Consider the following 21,928-nt stretch of genomic DNA (forward strand, 5'->3'; position numbering starts at 1 on the left):
TGGTGTTTGCTGCTGTCAGTGGAACTACAGTATGGGACTTTATGCTGGGCTTTACTGAGGGGAGGAAGTGACGGTAGAAGTGCTGATAGAACCGTAGTTTGGAACTGAACAGGACTGAAGTGCAGTCTAACATGTCATAGCTTGGTTGAGGTTGGTCCACAGGCAGACAAGATGTAAGGCCCTGAAATTTTGGTAAATATTATTGCACGCTTGAACGCTTGCATAAGGACTCAAAGAGCAGAGCAAATTTTAAATCTTCTGGAGAGTACCAGACCCTGTGTAAGTGGTGGAAGGTGTTAGGACCTTTGTAGTTCATGACTGTCAAAAGTCTTACACTGTAGTTTTTCATTAGCTCCAAGTTACCGTGTGAGTAATATTTTTATATTCCAGTAGAAGTCAACCTATCAGTTTTTTTTTTCCACATGTGAATGAGTATATTGTGTAACGCTGTTTTAACTATATAGCCGATTTTTTTTTTTTGTCTAAATGATCGTACAGAGCCAATATTAAGCATGTCAAATATATTACTCAGAATATTTCAGATCCAAATACTTTTCAGTTACATAAAAAGTAAAATCATGCCATGTACCTGGTTGAAACACTGCTCTGTAGTTGCACATCTGGCTATTTAACACTACAGACTGAGAAATGTGCATATTTGTGGAATCGTTTATTTTAAAAAAGTCCAAATGAGTGCCTATGTAGTAAGTACTGTGTCCATAAGAGCCTCGAGTTCCTGTTGGTGTGAAGACCAGGACCAATCCCTTGCCCACATCTCAGCCCCTCTCAGTCTGCAGTGAAGATCCGGGCTGCGATATCGTCCAGCAGCCAGTCCACTCCAGTCAGTAGGTTTTCCCCAGTGACCGCGCTGCAGCCCAGAATGCACCAGTGATGGCTCTTGATGTCATCCAGTGCCAGGGCCTGCACAAACAAAGGCCAAACATGGATTCAAGTTTTCCGTTGGTGTGACAGATTTCTGTTAACCGAAGGCACTCGAGGTCGATCATGAGACTGATGCACTACTCATACTAATAATGTTAAACTGTTTCTCACGCCACGCACTACTCTATGCACATAGGAGTTAGTCACACATCTCACAACAATAATAATGATCCAAAGAAAGGCCTATTTGAAACAATGAACAGGTGTAAGAACAGCTCTAATTTACATCAGAGCTGCAAGCTCAACATATTAGGCTGTTGTAGGTTAGGCTGTAGGTTCTAGTTGATCTGCACTTGCAATTTTTTGTTATGCACCATTGTCACTGAAATAAATTTGCTCTAAGAATGTAATGTTTCATAATTTATATCCAGTGAATGACAATAGTAAGTTTTTACCTTGGCTTGAATGATTGTTTATGTAAATGTAACACAAGTAGGGGCTTACAGGATAATGGACGACATAGTGTTTGTGCTGTGTGCATTACTGAGGTGGGTAACACATTTCAGTCAGATGATTTTTTTTTTTTTTTTTTTCCAATTTAATCCATGTATGTACAGTCTCCACATGCTCCAGCAGGAACGGGAGCTATAGCTACAGCATAATTAAAAGTGTTTAAACCTGCCTGTTAAAAATTCACATTGTAAATTCTTTGATCTTGTTAAAAGTTTAAGAATTAGGCAGGTAATTAATTTAGATAAATAACCTCCATCTGAGATTTAAGAACACATTTTGCACATGAAAATAACATATGCGCAAAATGCGGTATATTATACAATTCTATATGAATGTGTATCTAATGGCAGAATAACAGTGTTCTCTCTTGATGCACTGTTTGCTCCAGGAGCACATACTGACCCCCTTTTAACAGGCACAACTTTTCATTTGTACAATTTTGTACAATGAAAGGATTGTGTTGGTATTAGAGCTTGGCTGGGCAGTACAGTGAGTATCAGTGTGAGACAAAAGCAGTGTCCTTGTCTGTATGGTAGGAGAGTGGTTAGCCCCTCACCTCTTGAATAGCCTCTTTGGACAGCGCTCCAGGGAGGTCCTGCTTGTTTGCAAATACAAGTAACGTGGCTCCAGCTAACCTCTGCAAGGACAAACAACACAATTTTTAGGTTGTTAAGGGGATTCTTAATGCCTTTACTCAATACAGAGAGTAAGACTAAGGATAAGTCTCCAGGAAAATGGATGGACGTGAATGCAATGTCCCAAAAAAGCATGGAAACATAAGTGTATTAGCGTGTTAGCATGTGTTAGCATGTGTTAGCATTAGACTGTATAACTGGACACAGATAACTGGCTGCCACGTTCCAAACAGGAAGTGAGCATGGGCACGCTTCAGGCTCCATCGACTCCAGTTAACTTGAAAAACTGTAATCCCTCTCTCTGTAACTGCTGCAGTGAGCCTTGTCATGTTGCTCTTAAATGTTAACATTAACCTGCTCTGCATAATCCTGGGGTATTTACTTTGATATTTTGTCCGTAAATAAATCCCTGTTCCTAATATGGAACTCAGCACCAAAGTCACTTCTATCAGTGCTAGCCTCATGAGCTTCTTTTGACTGGAGCCGAACGCTGTGGGTGATGTTGTAGAAGTTTTCAGCTTGTCCAAGAAAGGGTGGAAGTAAAAGGCTGGAGACCAACTGGGCGTCTTAAGCAGAAGTTTATTTACCATCGATAATACGGGCCAGGATGTGACATATGATCTCTGCGTGTTCAAGCTCCTTCACTCTGCTTCCAAAGGAGGAGGTTTATAAAGCAAGTGTGGTGAGACTCTGAAGGTCAGTAGGCACCAGGTAGACAGAAATATACCAGTTTAGATAATGGTCTGCCAATAATATGCCAGGAGATGATGATCGTGTTACTGTAGCTCCTGTGAGTCAGTGTCAAACTGAGAGATGTAGGTGAAGATGTAGGGAAGGTCTATGGTGTTAGGGTGTTAGCATGGTACCTCCTCCAGCAGCAGTGCGCTCAGCTCCTGCCTGCAGTCGTCCAGTCTGAGGCGGTCGGCGCTGTCCACTACCCACACCAGCCCGTCCGTGCTCTCAAAATAGTTCCTCCAGTAAGAGCGCAGCGACTTCTGACCGCCCACATCCCACATGTTCAGCTTATACCTGCAACCACACAAAGAAATTAAGCAATCAATCATTCATACCACTAATCCTCTAGGCCCTCTGTGTCCACAGTTCTAAGATCAACATCCTTCTACTCATATACTCACTGTCCTCAGTCCCGTATACTCACTGTTCTCCTCTGTACCATATACTCACTGTTCTCCTCTGTACCGTATACTCACTGTCCTCTTCTGTACCGTATACTCACTGTTCTCCTCTGTACCGTATACTCACTGTCCTCTTCTGTACCGTATACTCACTGTCCTCCTCTGTACCGTATACTCACTGTCCTCCTCTGTACCGTATACTCACTGTCCTCTTCTGTACCGTATACTCACTGTCCTCCTCTGTACCGTATACTCACTGTCCTCCTCTGTACCGTATACTCACTGTCCTCCTCTGTACCGTATACTCACTGTCGTCCTCTGCACCGTATACTCACTGTCGTCCTCTGCACCGTATACTCACTGTCCTCCTCTGCTCCATATACTCACTGGCCTCCTCTGTACCATATATTCTTACCCACGGTGCTCTAGTGTTTTGATGTTGAAGCCTAGTGTTGGGGAGATGGTGCTGACATCTTCTCCATTGAACTTCTTGAGGATTGTGGTCTTTCCCGCGTTATCCAGGCCCCTGAATGCCACATGTTAAAGAGGATACAAACATACTACAGCCCAAAGAAGCGCACATAGCAGCTCAGGGTAGTTTGAGTACTACGCACGCTTGACTACAGTACTCTGATACATTTACTTGAGTAACTGAATTGTACATTTCAGCAGAGGTGCGTAGAGAAGCCAAAAATTGTTTGTAGACTTCAAGTACCTGGCTTCCACATATGAGGATATATAGTGTATGTCCAGCACATTTTGAGTTGTTCAGGCACTAAATAGTTTTTGCAAATCATTATTCAATTGTGCCTTTATTGTGTTCAATCAAGAATCATTAAAACATAAAATGCATGTTTTTGATATCATATGAGGACATATAAATACAAAATTATTATACAAATATAATTCTTTTTACACAACATCTGATTTATCATTTATTTATATAAGTGAATATAAATGAAAACAAATTAAATAATAAAATAAAATAATAAATCTGGTATTTTCAAATGATCAACACAAAAATGAGACAAACTAAATCATATCTGAAAGAGCGGTGAAAGAAACACAAATGTTTAAAATCATTTCATATGGTCAACATAAAGGTTCTGTCACATAGAGTCAATGTCCACAGATAGTAATGTGTCCTGACTCAGCTGATCGCTTGAGACAGAGCCCCCAGATCCAGATGATCAATAAATCTCTTTATGGATACCATTTTTATGGCATGGTCCTTGCTCATGAATTAATGTTCTGTCTGTCAGATTACATTAACTCATAAATCTGATTTGAAATACATTTTACATTCAATCTGTTACTCACAAAGTTTCTCCAGATCCAAATGTTTACTAGTACCTGAGTAATTAAAAGAGTCACAACTTTCACTTCTACTTGAGTTGCGTAATAATATTACAAGTAACATTACTCTTATGTGAGTATTAATTGTGGCCTTCTTATGGATTACGGTTACTATTTTTTCTAAGAATTCTAGGAATTCTACCACTATAACCTTGGTACATTACAATACAATACATTACACTGTATTGTGATGCAGACCTAATGTGTAATTCCCCAGCCTTATCTAAAGTACAGTGACTCTGTACTTGTATTGAGCACCAGTCTGCAGGCCTCTTCTACCAGGACGTTTTAGCATGTGGCCCTCTATGAAAAAGTTTGGACCCCACAGAATAAGATCATAAATAATTATGTTCTGCACTGGATTAGAACTAAAGATAAACAACACAAATGTACAACAAACACACATGTCAATAAGTCATGAGCAGTGTTCCTCCTGCTGCGTTAATCTAACACAAGCACACAGATGCTAGGCTCATGTAGCCCTGTGTAAAAGGATACAACATGAGCAGCCTCATCTCCCGCTCCTTCTGCTTGAGTTTCTTCAGAATGGTGAGCAGACCCATGTCACTGCGGACACTCCTCACACTGCGGACACAACGCGGGGATTTCTGTTTTAAAAGAGATGTTTTTTGGTAAATAAAGCGGAAAAAACATGAGCAGAACGGAGCATTGCACTCCCGGAAGCGCCTGCAGCCACGGTCCCGCCCTCACCGTCATTCATTGGCTACTTCCTCCCAGAACGAGTTCTGATTGGTGGAATGATCGATAGGGCGTGGGCTGCGAGGAGATAGAACGTTGGCGCCATCTTGTGCCGTAATGTAGTATGACATGGATACTACCATACAGTATCTATAATACTACCATATATAGTATCTATAGTATTACCGTATACAGTATCTAGTACTGCCATATACAGTCTACGAGGACAGTAGTATCTCTAGTACTACCATGGGGGTGACAAACATCACTCCGTGTGCTCCACAAGCTCATGCAATTCATGTGGAAATTATCATTTAGACTTTAGCCTTTGGACAGTGAAAGGCCTATAATAACCTACTAAGAAATAGCCTTACTAAAACCAAAACAAAACAAAACAAACTATGAAGAATAAAACGTGTTATCAGATAATCAACATCAGTTGATAAAATAAAATTGAGATGTTGAATTGATCATAAATTATTGACATAATTAGGTGTCTTTTTTTTCTAAATTAAAGTTAGGAGGATCAAGGTTCAAGGTTTTCACAAAGAAATCATCCAGTCAAATTGAGAAGGTCAGAAATTATTTTTAAATTACTTTTTAAAATGACATGTCATAAAACCAACGTGAGTCACAAGAACAAAATAACCACATGATCACCGTATCACTGGCTCATTACATGATTTAACTGTTACAAATTTTTCAACATTAAATCAGTAAAAATTATATAATTTTTTAACTCTTATTTTAGTTTCTCACCATTAACTCTTACTCTCTTTACTTTTTTGAGTCTTTTCAAGCCAACGTTTAACTGTCACTTCCGCTCACACAGGAAGTCACCAAAATAAAAGCGTTACCTTACTATTAATTGCTGTATATAACATACAGTCCATATATACATACATATATAAGAGCTAACTTGACCTTCATAGTAGTTTATATTGAACATTCATAGTTATAAATAGTGAATAGTTCATCATAATAAAAAAAAAAAAAAGTTATGTTTTGTTGCTGTTAGGCCTTTACATTTAAATATAATTTAATTTGTTTTTAACTTTTTACTAAGAAATCTCAGGTAAACAATATTTTATCTTTAGCGTATTAGTGGGGACTTTAAACACAGAGTAAAGTCCCGCAGCTCTGTTACTCGTGAGTTTCCCTAACGCGAAACTCACGAGTTCCACAAAAATGCACAAGTTGCTCAACTGTGATGATTCCGGAGCCCAGCAGTCCGCTCCAAAAGGCTGCTGGACCCGGGTGAGACTATTCGAAATGCACCAAGCATTTTATTCCATCAAGACACTATTTAAACCACGTTACCCGGTTTTCCTTCAGTCCACATGGGTGAAAGTGAAAGCATCCACCGCCCCCGTGGACCGGTGCGCCCCGCGCGTCCCCGCGCGTCTCTGCGCTGCCGCTAAAAGCTGCCGTTTCGAATAAAGAGAAAGTGAAAGCGCGCCGTCATGTGTCGTCACTGCACACTCCCAACCCCCTCTGTGCCATCCTCCTCAGACTGTCCCAGAGACTACAAGCTCCAGGCTCCAGCATCCACCGGTGTATCCACCAGTGTGTCCTCCGCTCCAGCGCCAGCGCGCCCCGGAGACACCGGGCACATGCACCTACAGGGCGGATGATAGAGGTGAGAGCTCCGGAGATGCCCGGGTTGTCCATGGAGACCACGAGTGACCCCTGCAGCCCACGGTCAGATGACGACGGCTCTTCCGTGAGTGATTAATTAATGCTACTCTACAGGGTTTGTTAGCTCTTTCACTCGTTCTATAGGTGTGTTTTGGGTAGGATTTCTGTGCTGTGTATGAAATATGTCCAAATGCACAGTTGCAAAATAACGCTGAACAGAACAAAACAGCACATGTAAGTGAGTTTTGGCTTATGTGAGGGCTGTAGGCTACAAACACACATTCACACTCATTCAGCCGTGAATCACATGAAATCTGCTCCACAGAGTACATGTGTGAATGCAGAGGAGCCTCAGTCAGTGTGTCCTGAAGAATGACACTTTAACAGATTTTCTTTACAGCTAAACAGACCTCTCCCCATTTCACAGTCTTCCACACACATGTTGGCATAAGTATTTATGTATTGCATACTTTGGTTCTCCAGACATAACCTACAGGGAAATACAAAAGTGAAACTAAACATGTTGCATCAGTTGGGTTAACACCTCCAGTTACTATTGTGACAAGAGAATAGAATAGAACCAGTCCGTTTTTTTTTTTTTTAAACAGTGTCCAGACACACTACAGAGCACAGGCCCACAGCACAACAGCTGTGTGCAGAGGGGACTCTGCTCATGCTCTTCTCATAATATGTTTGAGGAGCTCTTTTCTGGACACTCAGACACTTTGCACGCTGCACCTGGTGATACTCAGATACTTACAGCCACAGCTGCCCTGGGGCAGGAAACAAGGCTGTCAGTCTACACCAGTCTCTCCGATCACCACAAACACTCCTACACACTTGCATAAATATGTGGGTAAAATGTCTTACACAAGGACACAATGACAGTATACACTAAAACAATCATCTGACCACTGGGTTGGTGGGCAAGTGTTCTAACCACTGCACCACAGTCTTCCCAAGAAGAATCTGTTCAGACTTTTTTTTTTTGTATCAAAAAAACACATTTTATCAATGTGAAACAACAAAACTAGCTGATCCTGATGCAGTGTGACTGGACACAAGCTCCACACGTACCGAAGCTCCACATGTATCGAAGCTCCACACGTACCGAAGCTCCACACGTACCGAAGCTCCACACGTACCGAAGCTCCACACGTACCGAAGCTCCTCACGTACCGAAGCTCCACATGGACTGAAGCTCCACATGGACACAGCACATGTACCAGCTGATCCTCTGCAGTGTGACTGTTCCACATGTACAGAAGCTCCACATGTTGCAGTTTAGACCTCTAGAATTATGTTCAGGAATGCATGGGATTCTTGAATCTGTTTGGAATTTCAAATTTCACACATTTTTTATTTATTTTTTTAATTTAACCTTTATTTAATCAGGAAATAAAATAAAATCAAATTGATCAAACTCTTTTTCAAGGGAGATTTCAGTCATGTGTGAAGACATAAATCACACTTGTATTCATTGCTTTCCAGCTCTACTGTGACAGTGCTCAGTATAATGAGTACACCTTTACCTTTACAGTTGTTTTTTTCAATGATGCTTAAGTCTACACTTTGGCACACTTTTTCAAACTCACCACTGAAGGAGCAAATTCTCAGTTCATAACCATTTTCTTTTTTTTTTTTTTTTTCCCCAGTTTTTTTTTTTCTATCATTTTAGCACATTTTGATTGAGCACATCTTTAGATTCAAACATTTATCTGAACAGTGGCTCAGGTCAAATCCTCTGGAACATTTCTCATAAATTCACACAGTTCTCAGGCAATTGCTCAGAACATTGGACACAGCTCTCATTCACAAACACTCAAAAGCAGCGAATTCACCTTGTTTTGTTTTTTTTCTCAATACTACACGTCTGTTCACATGTGGTAAAAGACTGTGGACCAAACTCTCTCACTTTAAATGTAGAAACTCAAAGAGAAAAGCAAAAATCTACAATTTGTGATCAACAAGTGATTTCCTATAAGTCACACAAGGAACTCAGCAGATGTCAAAAGGAGCTGAGCAGAGCTAATATACTGTGAGTGGAGTCCTTCATATAGTATATGGTGGATGCTGTGTGAATTTCTAGAACATACACAAGTGTTGTAGTGATTGATATGTTTGTTATAAATATATGTTTGATCCAGTCAAATAAAATGGTCAGGACTGAGGCTCTGAGCTGCTCTGTCTCATGAAAGAGCACAGAAACACATGAGCACAGTCTGAGGGCTCTGATGGTCAAACTTCCCTCTGGAGGACAATTGTTCAGTTTTGAATGTGAAACTGCATATTACAGTTTTCAGAATGTGTTTAGAGAAACTCTACAGTACTTTGTGTGAGCTGTTGAGTGTTCAACTTTCAAAAGAGAAATGTGCCAAAGTGACTGAAAAAACCTGTAACTTCCAAAATGTTTGACTTTTGAACACTTTTGGCAGAACCTAAATCACAATAATCAACTATGTAACCACAGATTACATCTGTAACTCTGTCTCTGTGTATGTGTGTATGTATGTGTATGTGTGTATGTATGTGTATGTGTGTATGTATGTATGTATGTGTGTGCTTGTATGTACATGTATGTGCATGCATGTGTATGTATGTGCATGTACGTGCATGTATGTGCATGTATGTGCATGTATGTGTATGTGTATGTGTGTGCTTGTATGTACATGTATGTGCATGTGTATACATGTGCATGTATGTTCATGTATGTGTATGTGTGTGTATGTGTGTGTATGTGTGTGCTTGTATGTACATGTATGTGTATGTGTGTGTATGTGTGTGCTTGTATGTACATGTATGTGCATGTGTATACATGTGCATGTATGTGCATGTATGTGTATGTGTGTGTATGTGTGTGCTTGTATGTACATGTATGTTCATGTGTATACATGTGCATGTATGTGCATGTATGTGTATGCACAACTCTGGTGGGTCTCATCACCAAGTGCGACGAGACTCAGTACAGGAAAGAGGTCGACCTTCTGATCACATGGTACTGAGACAACAACCTCCAGCTGAACAAGAACAGCTGAACAAGACTAAGGAGATTGTTGTGGATTCCAGAGAGGCCACCCCCAACACCTGCCACTGACCCTCGACGGTGCTGCTGTGGAGAGAGTGAGCAGCAATACATTCCGGGGGTGCACATCAGTGAAGACCTCTCCTGGACCACCAACACACACATCACTAGTGAAGAAAGCCCAGCAGCTCCTCTAATTCCTCAAAAAACTCAAACGGGCAAGTGCCTCACCACCATCATGAGCACATTCTACAGAGGAACCACTGAGAGCATCTTTTCAGCTACATCACTGTGCGGAGCAGAAGCTGCACTGACCACGACAGGAGAGTCCTGCAGCCCGGCGGAGTAATCACAGCCAGGAAGATCACTCGTGCACCACTACCCTACCTGCAAGACATACACCACCCGCACACACACCACGCGCCTCACCTACACACACACACCACCCGACTCACCCGCACACACCACCCGCCTCACCCGCACACACACACCACCCACACACACACACCACCCGCCTTACCCGTACACACACCACCCGCCTCACCTGCACACACACACCACCCACACACACACACACCACCCGCCTCACCCACACACACACACCCACCCGCCTCACCGCACACACACCACCCGCCTCACCCGCACACACACACCACCCGCCTCACCCGCACACACACCACCCGCCTCACCCGCACACACACCACCCGATTCACCCACACCACCTGCCTCACCCGCACACAGACACCACCCGCCTCACCCACACACACACACCACCCGCCTCTCCCGCACGCACACACACACACCACCCGCCTTACCTGCACACACACACCACCCGCACACACACCACCCGCCTCACCTACACACACACACCACCCGACTCACCCACACCACCCGCCTCACCCGGACACACACACCACCTACACACACACCACCCGCACACACACCACCCACACACACCACCCGATTCACCTGCACACACACCACCCTACTCACCCACAGACACACACCACCCGCCTCACCTGCACACACACACCACCTACACACACACCACCCGCACACAGACCACCCACACACACCACCCGATTCACCTGCACACACACCACCCTACTCACCCACAGACACACACCACCCGCCTCACCCGCACACACACACCACCTACACACACACCACCCGCACACAGACCACCTGCACACACACCACCCGATTCACCCGCACACACACCACCCGCCTCACCCGCATACACACACCACCCGCCTCACCCGCACACACACCACCCGCCTCACCCGCATACACACACCACCCGCCTCACCCGCATACACACACCACCCGCCTCACCCGCACACACACCACCCGCCTCACCCGCACACACACACCACCCGCCTCACCCATATACACACCACCTACATACACATATGTATGTGCATGTATGTGCATGTCTGTGCATGTATGTATATGTATGTGTATCACCATCATCATCATCTTTATTCCGGACTCATGGTCCACTTCAAAAACAGACAAGGACAGTGACAACACAAAACAACAAACATTCATGCTTTAAAAGAAAACCACACGAGTGTCTCCACATACTGGACTGATCTTATTGCATTGAATCTCAGATTTGTGAGTGACATTATTATTTCATTGTCTGATTTGTTCAGTCTTCAGATAAAACTGTACATTAAAATTCTTAGTGCAGCTTGCAAAGTGTTCACTTGTGCAATAACAAATATTTCAGTCGCACTCGTCCATCGTGGCTCCTCAAAAGCTCCATAAAGTGTCATTGTAAGCACCTGCAGTCTTTGCAAACTGGCTTTTTTATAATTAGTCCAGAGGTGAGCTGTGTACAACGGTGTACAATATGGTTCAAACAATAACAACTTTATATCATTCGTACAAGAACCAAACTTATGCATAAGAGGATTTGCCTGAGCATAGAGCGTCCTACTCTGTCTGTACACATCATCATCTGTCATGTCCGCGCTGATGACATGCCCCAGATATTACATTTTTATTGTAACAAACAACACAACATTTGACAGGCAAAAGTGAGGAAATCTCACGTGCTCATCTTCTTTGGTCCTACAGATCATGACCAGACTCTTGGTTGCATTATACTTTATATCCTGCTCCACACTGAACAGATGTTGAGTAGCTGCTGGAGACCAGAGGTGCTTGGACTGAAAACAACCAAGTCATCTGCAAACATTAAATGATTCACAATAAGATTTCCAGCCACACAACCAGTTTTGGATGTTCTAAGCTTTGTTGACAATTCATCTAAATACAAATTAAATAAAACAATATGTACAGTCAAGCCCAAAATTATTCATACCCCTGACAAATTTTGACTTAAAGTTACTCTTATTCAACCAGCAAGTTTTTTCTTGATTGGAAATGACACGGGCGTCTCCCAGAGGATAATGAGACAAAGGTACAAGAGGCATAATGTAGAAAAAATTATTTCTCAACTTTTATTTACATTTGAACAAAAAGTGGCATGTCCAGAATTATTCGTACCCTTCTCAATCATCAATAGAAAAGCCTTTTTTTTAATTGACTATTACAGTAATCAAATGCTTCCTATAATTGCTGACCAGTTTTTTGAATGTCTCCACTGATATTTTTGCCCAGTCATCTTTAGCGATGAGCTCCAGTGCTTTCAGACTGGAGGGTCTCGTTGCCATCACCCTGATCTTTAGCTCCCTCCACAGATTCTCAGTTGGATTCAAGTCAGGACTCTGGCTGGACCACTGCAAAACGGTAATGTTGCAGTCTAATAAACATTTCTTTACCACTTTTGCAGTGTGCTTTGGGTTGTTGAGGTGCTGAAATGTTCACTGGTGCCCGAGTCCAAGTTCCTCTGCAGCTGCTTGATGTTGTTGTTGAGAGTCTTGATCTATGGCTCTTTGTTCATGGTGCTGTTTACTGTGATTAGACTCCCTGGACCATTGACTGAAAAAACATCTCCAAAGCATTAAGTTCCTACCATCATGTTTGACAGTGAGGATGGTGTTCTTAGGGCTGAAGGCTTCTCCTTTTTTACGCCAGATCATCAATACACAGCAGAGCCAGATTCACCTGGATGGCCTTGGGGGTGATCTGTGGATTCTTTTTCACCTCTCTCACTATCCTTCTGCCCAGCACAGGTGTCACTTTCGGCTTCCGATCACATCCTCTGAGATTTTCCACAGTGTGGAACGTATTTTTTAATAATTCTTTTCACTATAGCCACTGGAACATTTAAATATGGCCTTATAGCCCTTTCCTGACTTGTGAGCAGCCACAATACGCAGTTGCAGATGCTCAGAGAGCTTCTTTGTCTTAGCCGTGACTGTTCACAAACCAAGTGCAAAGACCTGCTGTTTTTCACCTGTTCAGTTGTTTAAAACAGGTCTTCTCAATGAATCAGGGTCATTAGGACGTTTTAGAACAGTTTGTGCTGTTTGGAATGGTTAGATTTTTCCATAGACTCTGACAGTTTACAAAGGGTATACATAAGTCTGGACATGACCCTTTTTGTTCAAATGTAAATAAAAGCTGAGAAATATTTTTTTGAACAATGATGCCTCTTGTACTTCGTCTTATTATCTTCTGGGAGACGCCTGTGTCATTTCCAATCAAGAAAAAATTTGCTGGTTGAATAAAAGTAACTTTAAGTCTGTACGAGTGCTTTAACTTTAAGAACTTTAAGAGTGTACTGCACACTCTCACCACAGACACAAAACACAAAACTGAACACACACAAATCACAGACACACAAACACTAGAAACACAACATAAAAGTTTTTCATTCAGAGACTGAGGGCCAAATGCTAAAAATCATAGCTATGTGCTCATTTTGTGTCCTAAATGATTGTTTCGTGTTGTACACACACTTACAGCATTTACCTCACTGTAATTATTCTGTGTGTACTCATAGAACTAAAATCAAATCCAGAAGATGAATCCAAGATGGCGTCGTAGTGTTTTCAGTGGCCCGTGCTCAATGGGTCAACAATCTAATTTGCACCTTATACTGTATATACATTGGTTGTTTTGTCGTGTTGTTATATGTCAGCAATAAAAAAAAAAAAAACAGAGCGCAGTCTCGTGTATCACATGATCGCTTTAACCAATCAGAGCGAGAGGAGCGAAAGCCTTTTTTAACTGAAGGATTTTGAGCTGAGAAAAAGTTCATGATCTAAAAATAGGTAAAAATCACCACAAAATCTGACATGTTTGAAAGTTGTATTTGCCCTGCCAGTTGAACATGAGCAGTTTGTGATTACATTGCCCGGGGGATTTTTTCGCTGTAGCACCAGTGACACTACAGCTACAAGCTAAAGCAGCAACACCTATCCAGTTATTTTAATAGATCCATGGTATGTACTATGTGATTTTGAAGTTGTTGATTTGTTGCTGTGCAGGACAGAGGGTGGCACCCCCGAGTGGACAGGAGGAGCAGCAGGAGGCTGAGGAACAGAGACGCAGCCAGAAAGAGCAGACAGAAGACCACTGAGAGGGCAGATGAGCTGCACCAGGTCTGTGTGTAACATCTGTGTGACATGTGTAACACGTGTGTCTCTGTGTGTAACATGTAACATGTGTGTAATAATAATAATAATAATAATAATAATAATGTTTTATAATCAATAATAGTAATCAATAATCAGTTTTATATAGTGCTTTTCTGGACACTCAAAGATTCATTAACTCCACATCCAAGATACTATCATGGCCACAGTTGCCCTGGGGCAGACTAGTGCGTGGCTGCCAATCTACGCCATCAGTCCCTTGGACCATCATCATCACTCACACACACACCACTTTCATACTAAGCAATAAAGGTGAAATGCCTTGCCTAAGAGCACAACAACAGTTTTTTGTGACTGGCGCCCCACTGTGGCACCTGATTTTCCCAGTGGTCTCCCATCCAAGTACTAACCAGGCCCACCCTGCTGAGCTCCTGAGATCTGACGGGATCAGACTGTGACAAACTCATATGGCCACAAAGTGTCTGTGTGCAACGTGTGTGTCTGTGTGTAACGTGTGTGTCTGTGTGTAACGTGTGTGTCTGTGTGTAACGTGTGTGTCTGTGTGTAACGTGTGTCTGTACGTAACGTGTGTGTCTGTGTGTAACGTGTGTGTCTGTGTGTAACGTGTGTCTGTGTGTAACATGTGTGTATCTATGTGTACATAGATATACACATCTGTGTGTTACACCTGTGTGTATGTGTGTGTTACACCTGTGTGTATGTGTGTGTTACACCTGTGTGTATGTGTGTGTTACACCTGTGTTACAAACAGATACACACTGTGTGTGGAACTGTTTGTGGATGGGTATTTATCTCATTGTGGGAACTAAAATCTATACACACATGATGAGGACCTGCCTCGCTTATAGGGACAATATCAGGTACTGATGTAAATCCTTTATTATTAGATCAACAACATAATGAGCATTAAACACTTTTGCGTTTGCAGTTTTAATACCATAGGCACTGTCACTGAGTGTGGTGGAAAACAGATGAAGACTCCCTGACCCATCCGCCTGTTACACTGACACACAAAGGTCACCGAGAAGCCTAGTGTGTTTCTACAGCAAAACTTGAATTTTAGGCTAAAATAAGGCAATAAAGTGACTATGAAATCTTTACCCTGAAATCAGTTGAATGCATGGGAACGTGTGTGTGCGTGTGTGTGCGTGTGCGTGTGTTTGCACAGGGCAGGGCACTGAGACAGCCTTCTTATAAGCAGAGCATTTACAAGAAACGTATTACACAAGCCTGTTCGCGCACACACACACACGTACGCACACACGCACACACACACACACCCACACACTCCATCACACAGTCTGAAATTAAAGGGTGGAAATCAGCCTTTGTATTTTTGGATTAACTAAAAGCACAGTGCTGTTGAAATGCCACAGTGATACAGTGTGTTGTATACAGTGTGTTGTATCCAGTGTGTTGTATACAGTGTGGTGTATACAGTGTGTTGTATACAGTGTGTTGTATACAGTGTGTTGTATCCAGTGTGTTGTATACAGTGTGGTGTATACAGTGTGTTGTATCCAGTGTGTTGTATACAGTGTGTTGTATCCAGTGTGTTGTATACAGTGTGGTGTATACAGTGTGTTGTATACAGTGTGGTGTATACAGTGTGTTGTATACAGTGTGTTGTATCCAGTGTGTTGTATACAGTGTGTTGTATCCAGTGTGTTGTATACAGTGTGGTGTATACAGTGTGTTGTATACAGTGTGGTGTATACAGTGTGTTGTATACAGTGTGGTGTATCCAGTGTGTTGTATACAGTGTGGTGTATACAGTGTGTTGTATCCAGTGTGTTGTATCCAGTGTGTTGTATACAGTGTGTTGTATCCAGTGTGTTGAATACAGTGTGTTGTATACAGTGTGTTGTATACAGTGTGTTGTATACAGTGTGTTGTATACAGTGTGTTGTATACAGTGTGTTGTATCCAGTGTGTTGTATACAGTGTGTTGTATACAGTGTGTTGTATACAGTGTGTTGTATACAGTGTGGTGTATACAGTGTGTTGTATACAGTGTGGTGTATACAGTGTGTTGTATACAGTGTGTGTTGTATCAGTGTGTGTTGTATACAGTGTGTGTATACAGTGTTGTATACAGTGTGTTGTATACAGTGTGGTGTATACAGTGTGTTGTATACAGTGTGTGTGTGGTGTATACAGTGTGTGTTGTATACAGTGTGTGTGTGTATACAGTGTGTTGTATATACAGTGTGTGTACAGTGTGTGTATACAGTGTGTTGTATACAGTGTGGTGTATACAGTGTGTTGTATACAGTGTGTGTGTGTGTGTATACAGTGTGTTGTATACAGTGTGTTGTATACAGTGTGTGTGTGTGTGTATACAGTGTGTGGTGTATACAGTGTGTGTGGTGTATACAGTGTGTTGTATACAGTGTACAGTGTGTTGTATACAGTGTGTTGTACAGTGTGTGTATACAGTGTGTGTACAGTGTGGTGTATACAGTGTGTTGTATACAGTGTGTGTATACAGTGTGTGTGTTATACAGTGTGTTGTATCCAGTGTGTGTTGTATACAGTGTGTTGTATACAGTGTGGTGTATACAGTGTGTGTATACAGTGTGTGTGTGTTGTATACAGTGTGGTGTATACAGTGTGTTGTATACAGTGTGGTGTATACAGTGTGTTGTATACAGTGTGGTGTATACAGTGTGTTGTATACAGTGTGGTGTATACAGTGTGTTGTATACAGTGTGTTGTATACAGTGTGTGTGTGTGTTGTATACAGTGTGGTGTATACAGTGTGTTGTGTATACAGTGTGGTGTATGTGTGTGTATACAGTGTGTTGTATACAGTGTACAGTGTGTTGTATACAGTGTGTTGTATACAGTGTGTTGTATACAGTGTGTTGTATACAGTGTGGTGTATACAGTGTGTTGTATACAGTGTGGTGTATACAGTGTGTTGTATACAGTGTGTTGTATACAGTGTGGTGTATACAGTGTGTTGTATACAGTGTGGTGTATACAGTGTGTTGTATACAGTGTGGTGTATACAGTGTGTTGTATACAGTGTGTTGTATACAGTGTGTTGTATACAGTGTGGTGTATACAGTGTGTTGTATACAGTGTGTTGTATCCAGTGTGGTGTATAGTGTATGTGTGTTATACAGTGTGTTGTATACAGTGTGTGGTGTATACAGTGTGTTGTATACAGTGTGTGTGTATACAGTGTGTTGTATACAGTGTGTGTGTATACAGTGTTGTATACAGTTGTGTTGTATACAGTGTGTTGTATACAGTGTGATGTATACAGTGTGGTGTATACAGTGTGTTGTATACAGTGTGGTGTATACAGTGTGTTGTATACAGTGTGTTGTATCCAGTGTGTTGTATACAGTGTGTTGTATCCAGTGTGTTGTATACAGTGTGGTGTATACAGTGTAGTGTATACAGTGTGTTGTATACAGTGTGTTGTATCCAGTGTGTTGTATACAGTGTGGTGTATACAGTGTGTTGTATCCAGTGTGTTGTATCCAGTGTGTTGTATACAGTGTGTTGTATCCAGTGTGTTGAATACAGTGTGTTGTATACAGTGTGTTGTATACAGTGTGCTGTATACAGTGTGTTGTATACAGTGTGGTGTATACAGTGTGTTGTATACAGTGTGGTGTATACAGTGTGTTATATACAGTGTGTTGTATCCAGTGTGTTGTATACAGTGTGTTGTATCCAGTGTGTTGTATACAGTGTGGTGTATACAGTGTGTTGTATACAGTGTGGTGTATACAGTGTGTTGTATACAGTGTGTTGTATACAGTGTGTTGTATTACAGTGTGTTGTACAGTGTGTTGTATACAGTGTGGTGTATACAGTGTGTTGTATACAGTGTGGTGTATACAGTGTGTTGTATACAGTGTGGTGTATACAGTGTGTTGTATCCAGTGTGGTGTATACAGTGTGTTGTATACAGTGTGGTGTATACAGTGTGTTGTATACAGTGTGTTGTATCCAGTGTGGTGTATACAGTGTGGTGTATACAGTGTGTTGTATACAGTGTGTGTATACAGTGTGTTGTATACAGTGTGTTGTATACAGTGTGTGTATACAGTGTGTGTGTATACAGTGTGTTGTATACAGTGTGGTGTATACAGTGTGTTGTATACAGTGTGGTGTATACAGTGTGTTGTATACAGTGTGTTGTATACAGTGTGTTGTATCCAGTGTGTTGTATACAGTGTGGTATATACAGTGTGTTGTATACAGTGTGGTGTATACAGTGTGGAGTATACAGTGTGTTGTATCCAGTGTGGTGTATATAGTGTGGTGTATACAGTGTGTTGTATACAGTGTGGTGTATACAGTGTGTTGTATACAGTGTGTTGTATACAGTGTGTTGTATACAGTGTGTTGTATCCAGTGTGTTGTATACAGTGTGGTATATACAGTGTGTTGTATACAGTGTGGTGTATACAGTGTGGAGTATACAGTGTGTTGTATCCAGTGTGGTGTATATAGTGTGGTGTATACAGTGTGTTGTATACAGTGTGGTGTATACAGTGTGGTGTATACAGTGTGTTGTATACAGTGTGTTGTATACAGTGTGATGTATACAGTGTGGTGTATACAGTGTGTTGTATACAGTGTGGTGTATACAGTGTGTTGTATACAGTGTGTTGTATCCAGTGTGGTGTATACAGTGTGTTGTATCCAGTGTGGTGTATACAGTGTGTTGTCAGATGGACAGCTTCTACATGGCAGAATGTCCCTGCACACAGCACAGTGTCCTGAAGTTTACACCCTGACACTGTGACACTTGTGTTCTGAAGTGCATGGGATTGTTATATTAGTTTGGCATTTCAAATTTAAGTCTCCTCTCAGATATTACTGCTCATGGGCCTGTTTAAAATGTGCCCTGTTCTCGTTTGCACATCTCTTCACAACTGCAATATTTGTTTAAAAAAAATCACAATTCCATATTCTTCCAAAATGGTGCCACACTCGTTTCCAGGCACATAAAGCTTTGTCTCAGTGGCCTGTCTATTATGCTTCTTAATAGTGATTTCTCAGTGGCCCATATTGCACACTTTTTTCCTCATCACAAACCACAGAGCTGTGGTTTGTTTCATTCACATGTGCTTAACAACCAAACCCTGCATTTAGGCTGAGTTCTTCTTTCAAACAGAAAACAACACCTTGTGATGTCATGTGGTAATAAAGGATTTTTAACTTCATACTTAACACTTAACTCCATACACATTTACTAGAGTAATTTAGATCATTTCATCCCTGGAATTGCCAATCTGTACTGAATTGAACTGAAAGGTATTTGTTACCTTAAAAACTACCACTTCATGACATCACAAGGTGGAACAGAGCATTTTGAGCTATGGAGATGTAGACAATGTAGACAACTAATAATGCAGGATGACTCAAACATGTGTGAATGAAACTAAACACAACTCCTGGTGTGTTTTTGAGGAGGGAACAGTGTTCTAACAGTGGTTAAAGCTCAAAAGAGTCAAGTTTGCATAATATAGAGACAACATTAAACATGTTAGAATGCAGAACAGTTAGAAATGGAACTATTAACTTTACAGGGGGGGGGGGCTATAAGGAACAGTGTGATTGGTTTAACAGTTATCACACTTCAGACTCCGCTCCTGCAGCCACGTGTTTGTAATCAGCATCACTTGGCTGTACTCAGAGCAGTCCTGTGTGATGTCACATAGTACATGAGATTGCAGTGGCCACTGGAGGCAGCACAACACTTTTTCACTGTTTTGAATGAGAAAAGTGCAACTGTAGCTAGTCTGAGGACTAGAACAGTAAACTGTGCTCTTCAAACACCATGTACACAAACTGACTTCAGCCTGACACTTTAACAGAAAGATTGATTCTATCCTCAGGAGCTGCAGTGTCTGGAGCGGGACAACTCATCTCTGCAGAGGGACATCGCAGCTCTGAAGAAGGACAGGGACTACTACACCTCTCTGCTGGAGACACATGCCCCACACTGCTGTCTCACATGCACGTCCACTGATACTGAGGATTCCTGCGTGGGACTGTCAGCTGGTTCTGTGACTGTCCCCGCCACTGTAGCACAACCTGTCCCCGCCACTGTCCCACAACCTGTCCCCGCCACTGTCCCACAACCTGTCCCCGCCACTGTCCCACAACCTGTCCCCGCCACTGTCCCACAACCCGTGCCCGCCACTGTCCCACAACCTGTCCCCGCCACTGTCCAACAACCTGTCCCCGCCACTGTCCAACAACCTGTCCCCGTCACTGTCCAACAACCTGTCCCCGTCACTGTCCAAAAACCTGTCCCCGTCACTGTCCAACAACCTGTCCTGACCACTGTTCACAAACCTGTCCCTGCATCTGTCCCCACCTGTGTCCTTCAAACTGTCTTCACCACTGTCCATTTGTCTGTCCCCACCACTCTCCAAAAATCTATCTCTGTCCCTGTCCACCAATCCATCCCTGCCACTGTCCATCGACCTGTCTCCACCAATGTCCGTCAACATGTCCATCAACCTGTCCCTGCACCCGTCCCCAACACTGTCTGTACCAATATCCACACCCGTGTTTCTGCCAGTGTCCCTTCCACAGCCCTCACCTATGTCCCCACTGCTATCTGTACCGCTGTCTCCAACTGTGTCCCCACCACTGCCTCACCTCATATCTCCACACATCTCCCTATCACTGTTTTTGACTCTATCACTACCAGTGTCCCCACCAATGTCCCCATCCATGTTCCTGTCTCCGCCCATGTCCACACTTCTGCCTCTTTCCCAAATGTCTGTCCATTTCCTAGCTCCAGCACTCCTGAGATGTCCTACTCTGTTCCTGTCCCCCCATACTCACCTCTCTCCCTCCCATCTACCTCCAACCTGGACCAACAGACTTCCAGCAATGTCCCCTGGCTTGGTCCACCCTGTCCCACTGTCCCTGTCCCGACCCACATCCACCAGACATCCCCCACTGGGAACAAAATCATGGACAGGTCTGCTTGTCTGGGCGCTCCTGTCACAGAGGCCTTCACAGCGCTGTCAACTGTGCACCCTTGGTCCCTCGTACCCCCGGTCAGCTCGGGGCCCTCTCTCAGCCTGGCCCCACAGTTGACCCATGACCTCCTGACCCCTGGACCAGTGGACTCCCCTTTGTCCAGTAACATCCTGGACATGTCACAGTTCGATGACAATCTAGTGCAGTTCCTCGAAGAGTATGAGTGGATATGGAATATTTAATAATGCAGTTTTAACATTGTGCCAAAAAAGTTATTGTTGTTTGTGTAGCTGATTCTCTGTGATGCTAACTGAATGCACTACTCTGAGACTTTAATCTGATCTTTATTTAAATACGGTCTGACAAGAAAGAGCTGGCTTAGCTAGAACTAAAATAGATGGTCTGATTTACTGTTAAGCAAGTCTCTTAAACAGAACACATAGCTCCTATTGGTCACAGGCTCCTGAAAATATGTTGTTAAAAATCAATTTCTTCTTGAACCTTTTTGGACTGTGTTTGCTATTTGTGCATTATGTCTCCATG

The 21,928-nt window shown here is 42.5% G+C and overlaps 2 protein-coding genes across 3 annotated transcripts; one reads left to right on the forward strand and one right to left on the reverse strand.

Moving 5' to 3' along the window:
• Positions 1–653: 653 nt before the first annotated feature.
• On the reverse strand, positions 654–6,675 carry arl2 (ADP-ribosylation factor-like 2). 2 transcript variants are annotated; one of them, XM_020920449.2, is made up of 6 exons: positions 6,542–6,675; positions 5,021–5,130; positions 3,582–3,692; positions 2,897–3,059; positions 1,952–2,032; positions 654–921 (listed from the first exon to the last, which is right to left on the reverse strand). In XM_020920449.2, exons 2-6 carry the CDS (start codon positions 5,083–5,085, stop codon positions 787–789), a joined length of 555 nt encoding a protein of 184 aa, XP_020776108.1. In that variant the 5' UTR covers positions 5,086–5,130; positions 6,542–6,675; the 3' UTR covers positions 654–786. The 2 variants fall into 2 exon arrangements, with proteins under 2 accessions (XP_020776108.1, XP_055012088.1); XM_055156113.1 differs by having other exon boundaries at positions 5,021–5,107; positions 6,542–6,652.
• batf2 (basic leucine zipper ATF-like transcription factor 2) lies at positions 6,410–21,885 on the forward strand. The gene is made up of 4 exons (XM_055156257.1): positions 6,410–6,478; positions 6,579–6,944; positions 14,288–14,401; positions 20,284–21,885. The coding sequence occupies exons 1-4, from the start codon at positions 6,410–6,412 to the stop codon at positions 21,625–21,627; spliced, it is 1,893 nt and encodes a 630-aa protein (XP_055012232.1). The 3' UTR covers positions 21,628–21,885.
• Positions 21,886–21,928: the final 43 nt, after the last annotated feature.

Source organism: Boleophthalmus pectinirostris, unplaced genomic scaffold (assembly GCF_026225935.1).
Source record: "Boleophthalmus pectinirostris isolate CB_2022bp ecotype Guang Dong unplaced genomic scaffold, ASM2622593v1 HiC_scaffold_20, whole genome shotgun sequence".
In the NCBI taxonomy this organism is placed as follows: Eukaryota; Metazoa; Chordata; class Actinopteri; order Gobiiformes; family Gobiidae; genus Boleophthalmus; species Boleophthalmus pectinirostris.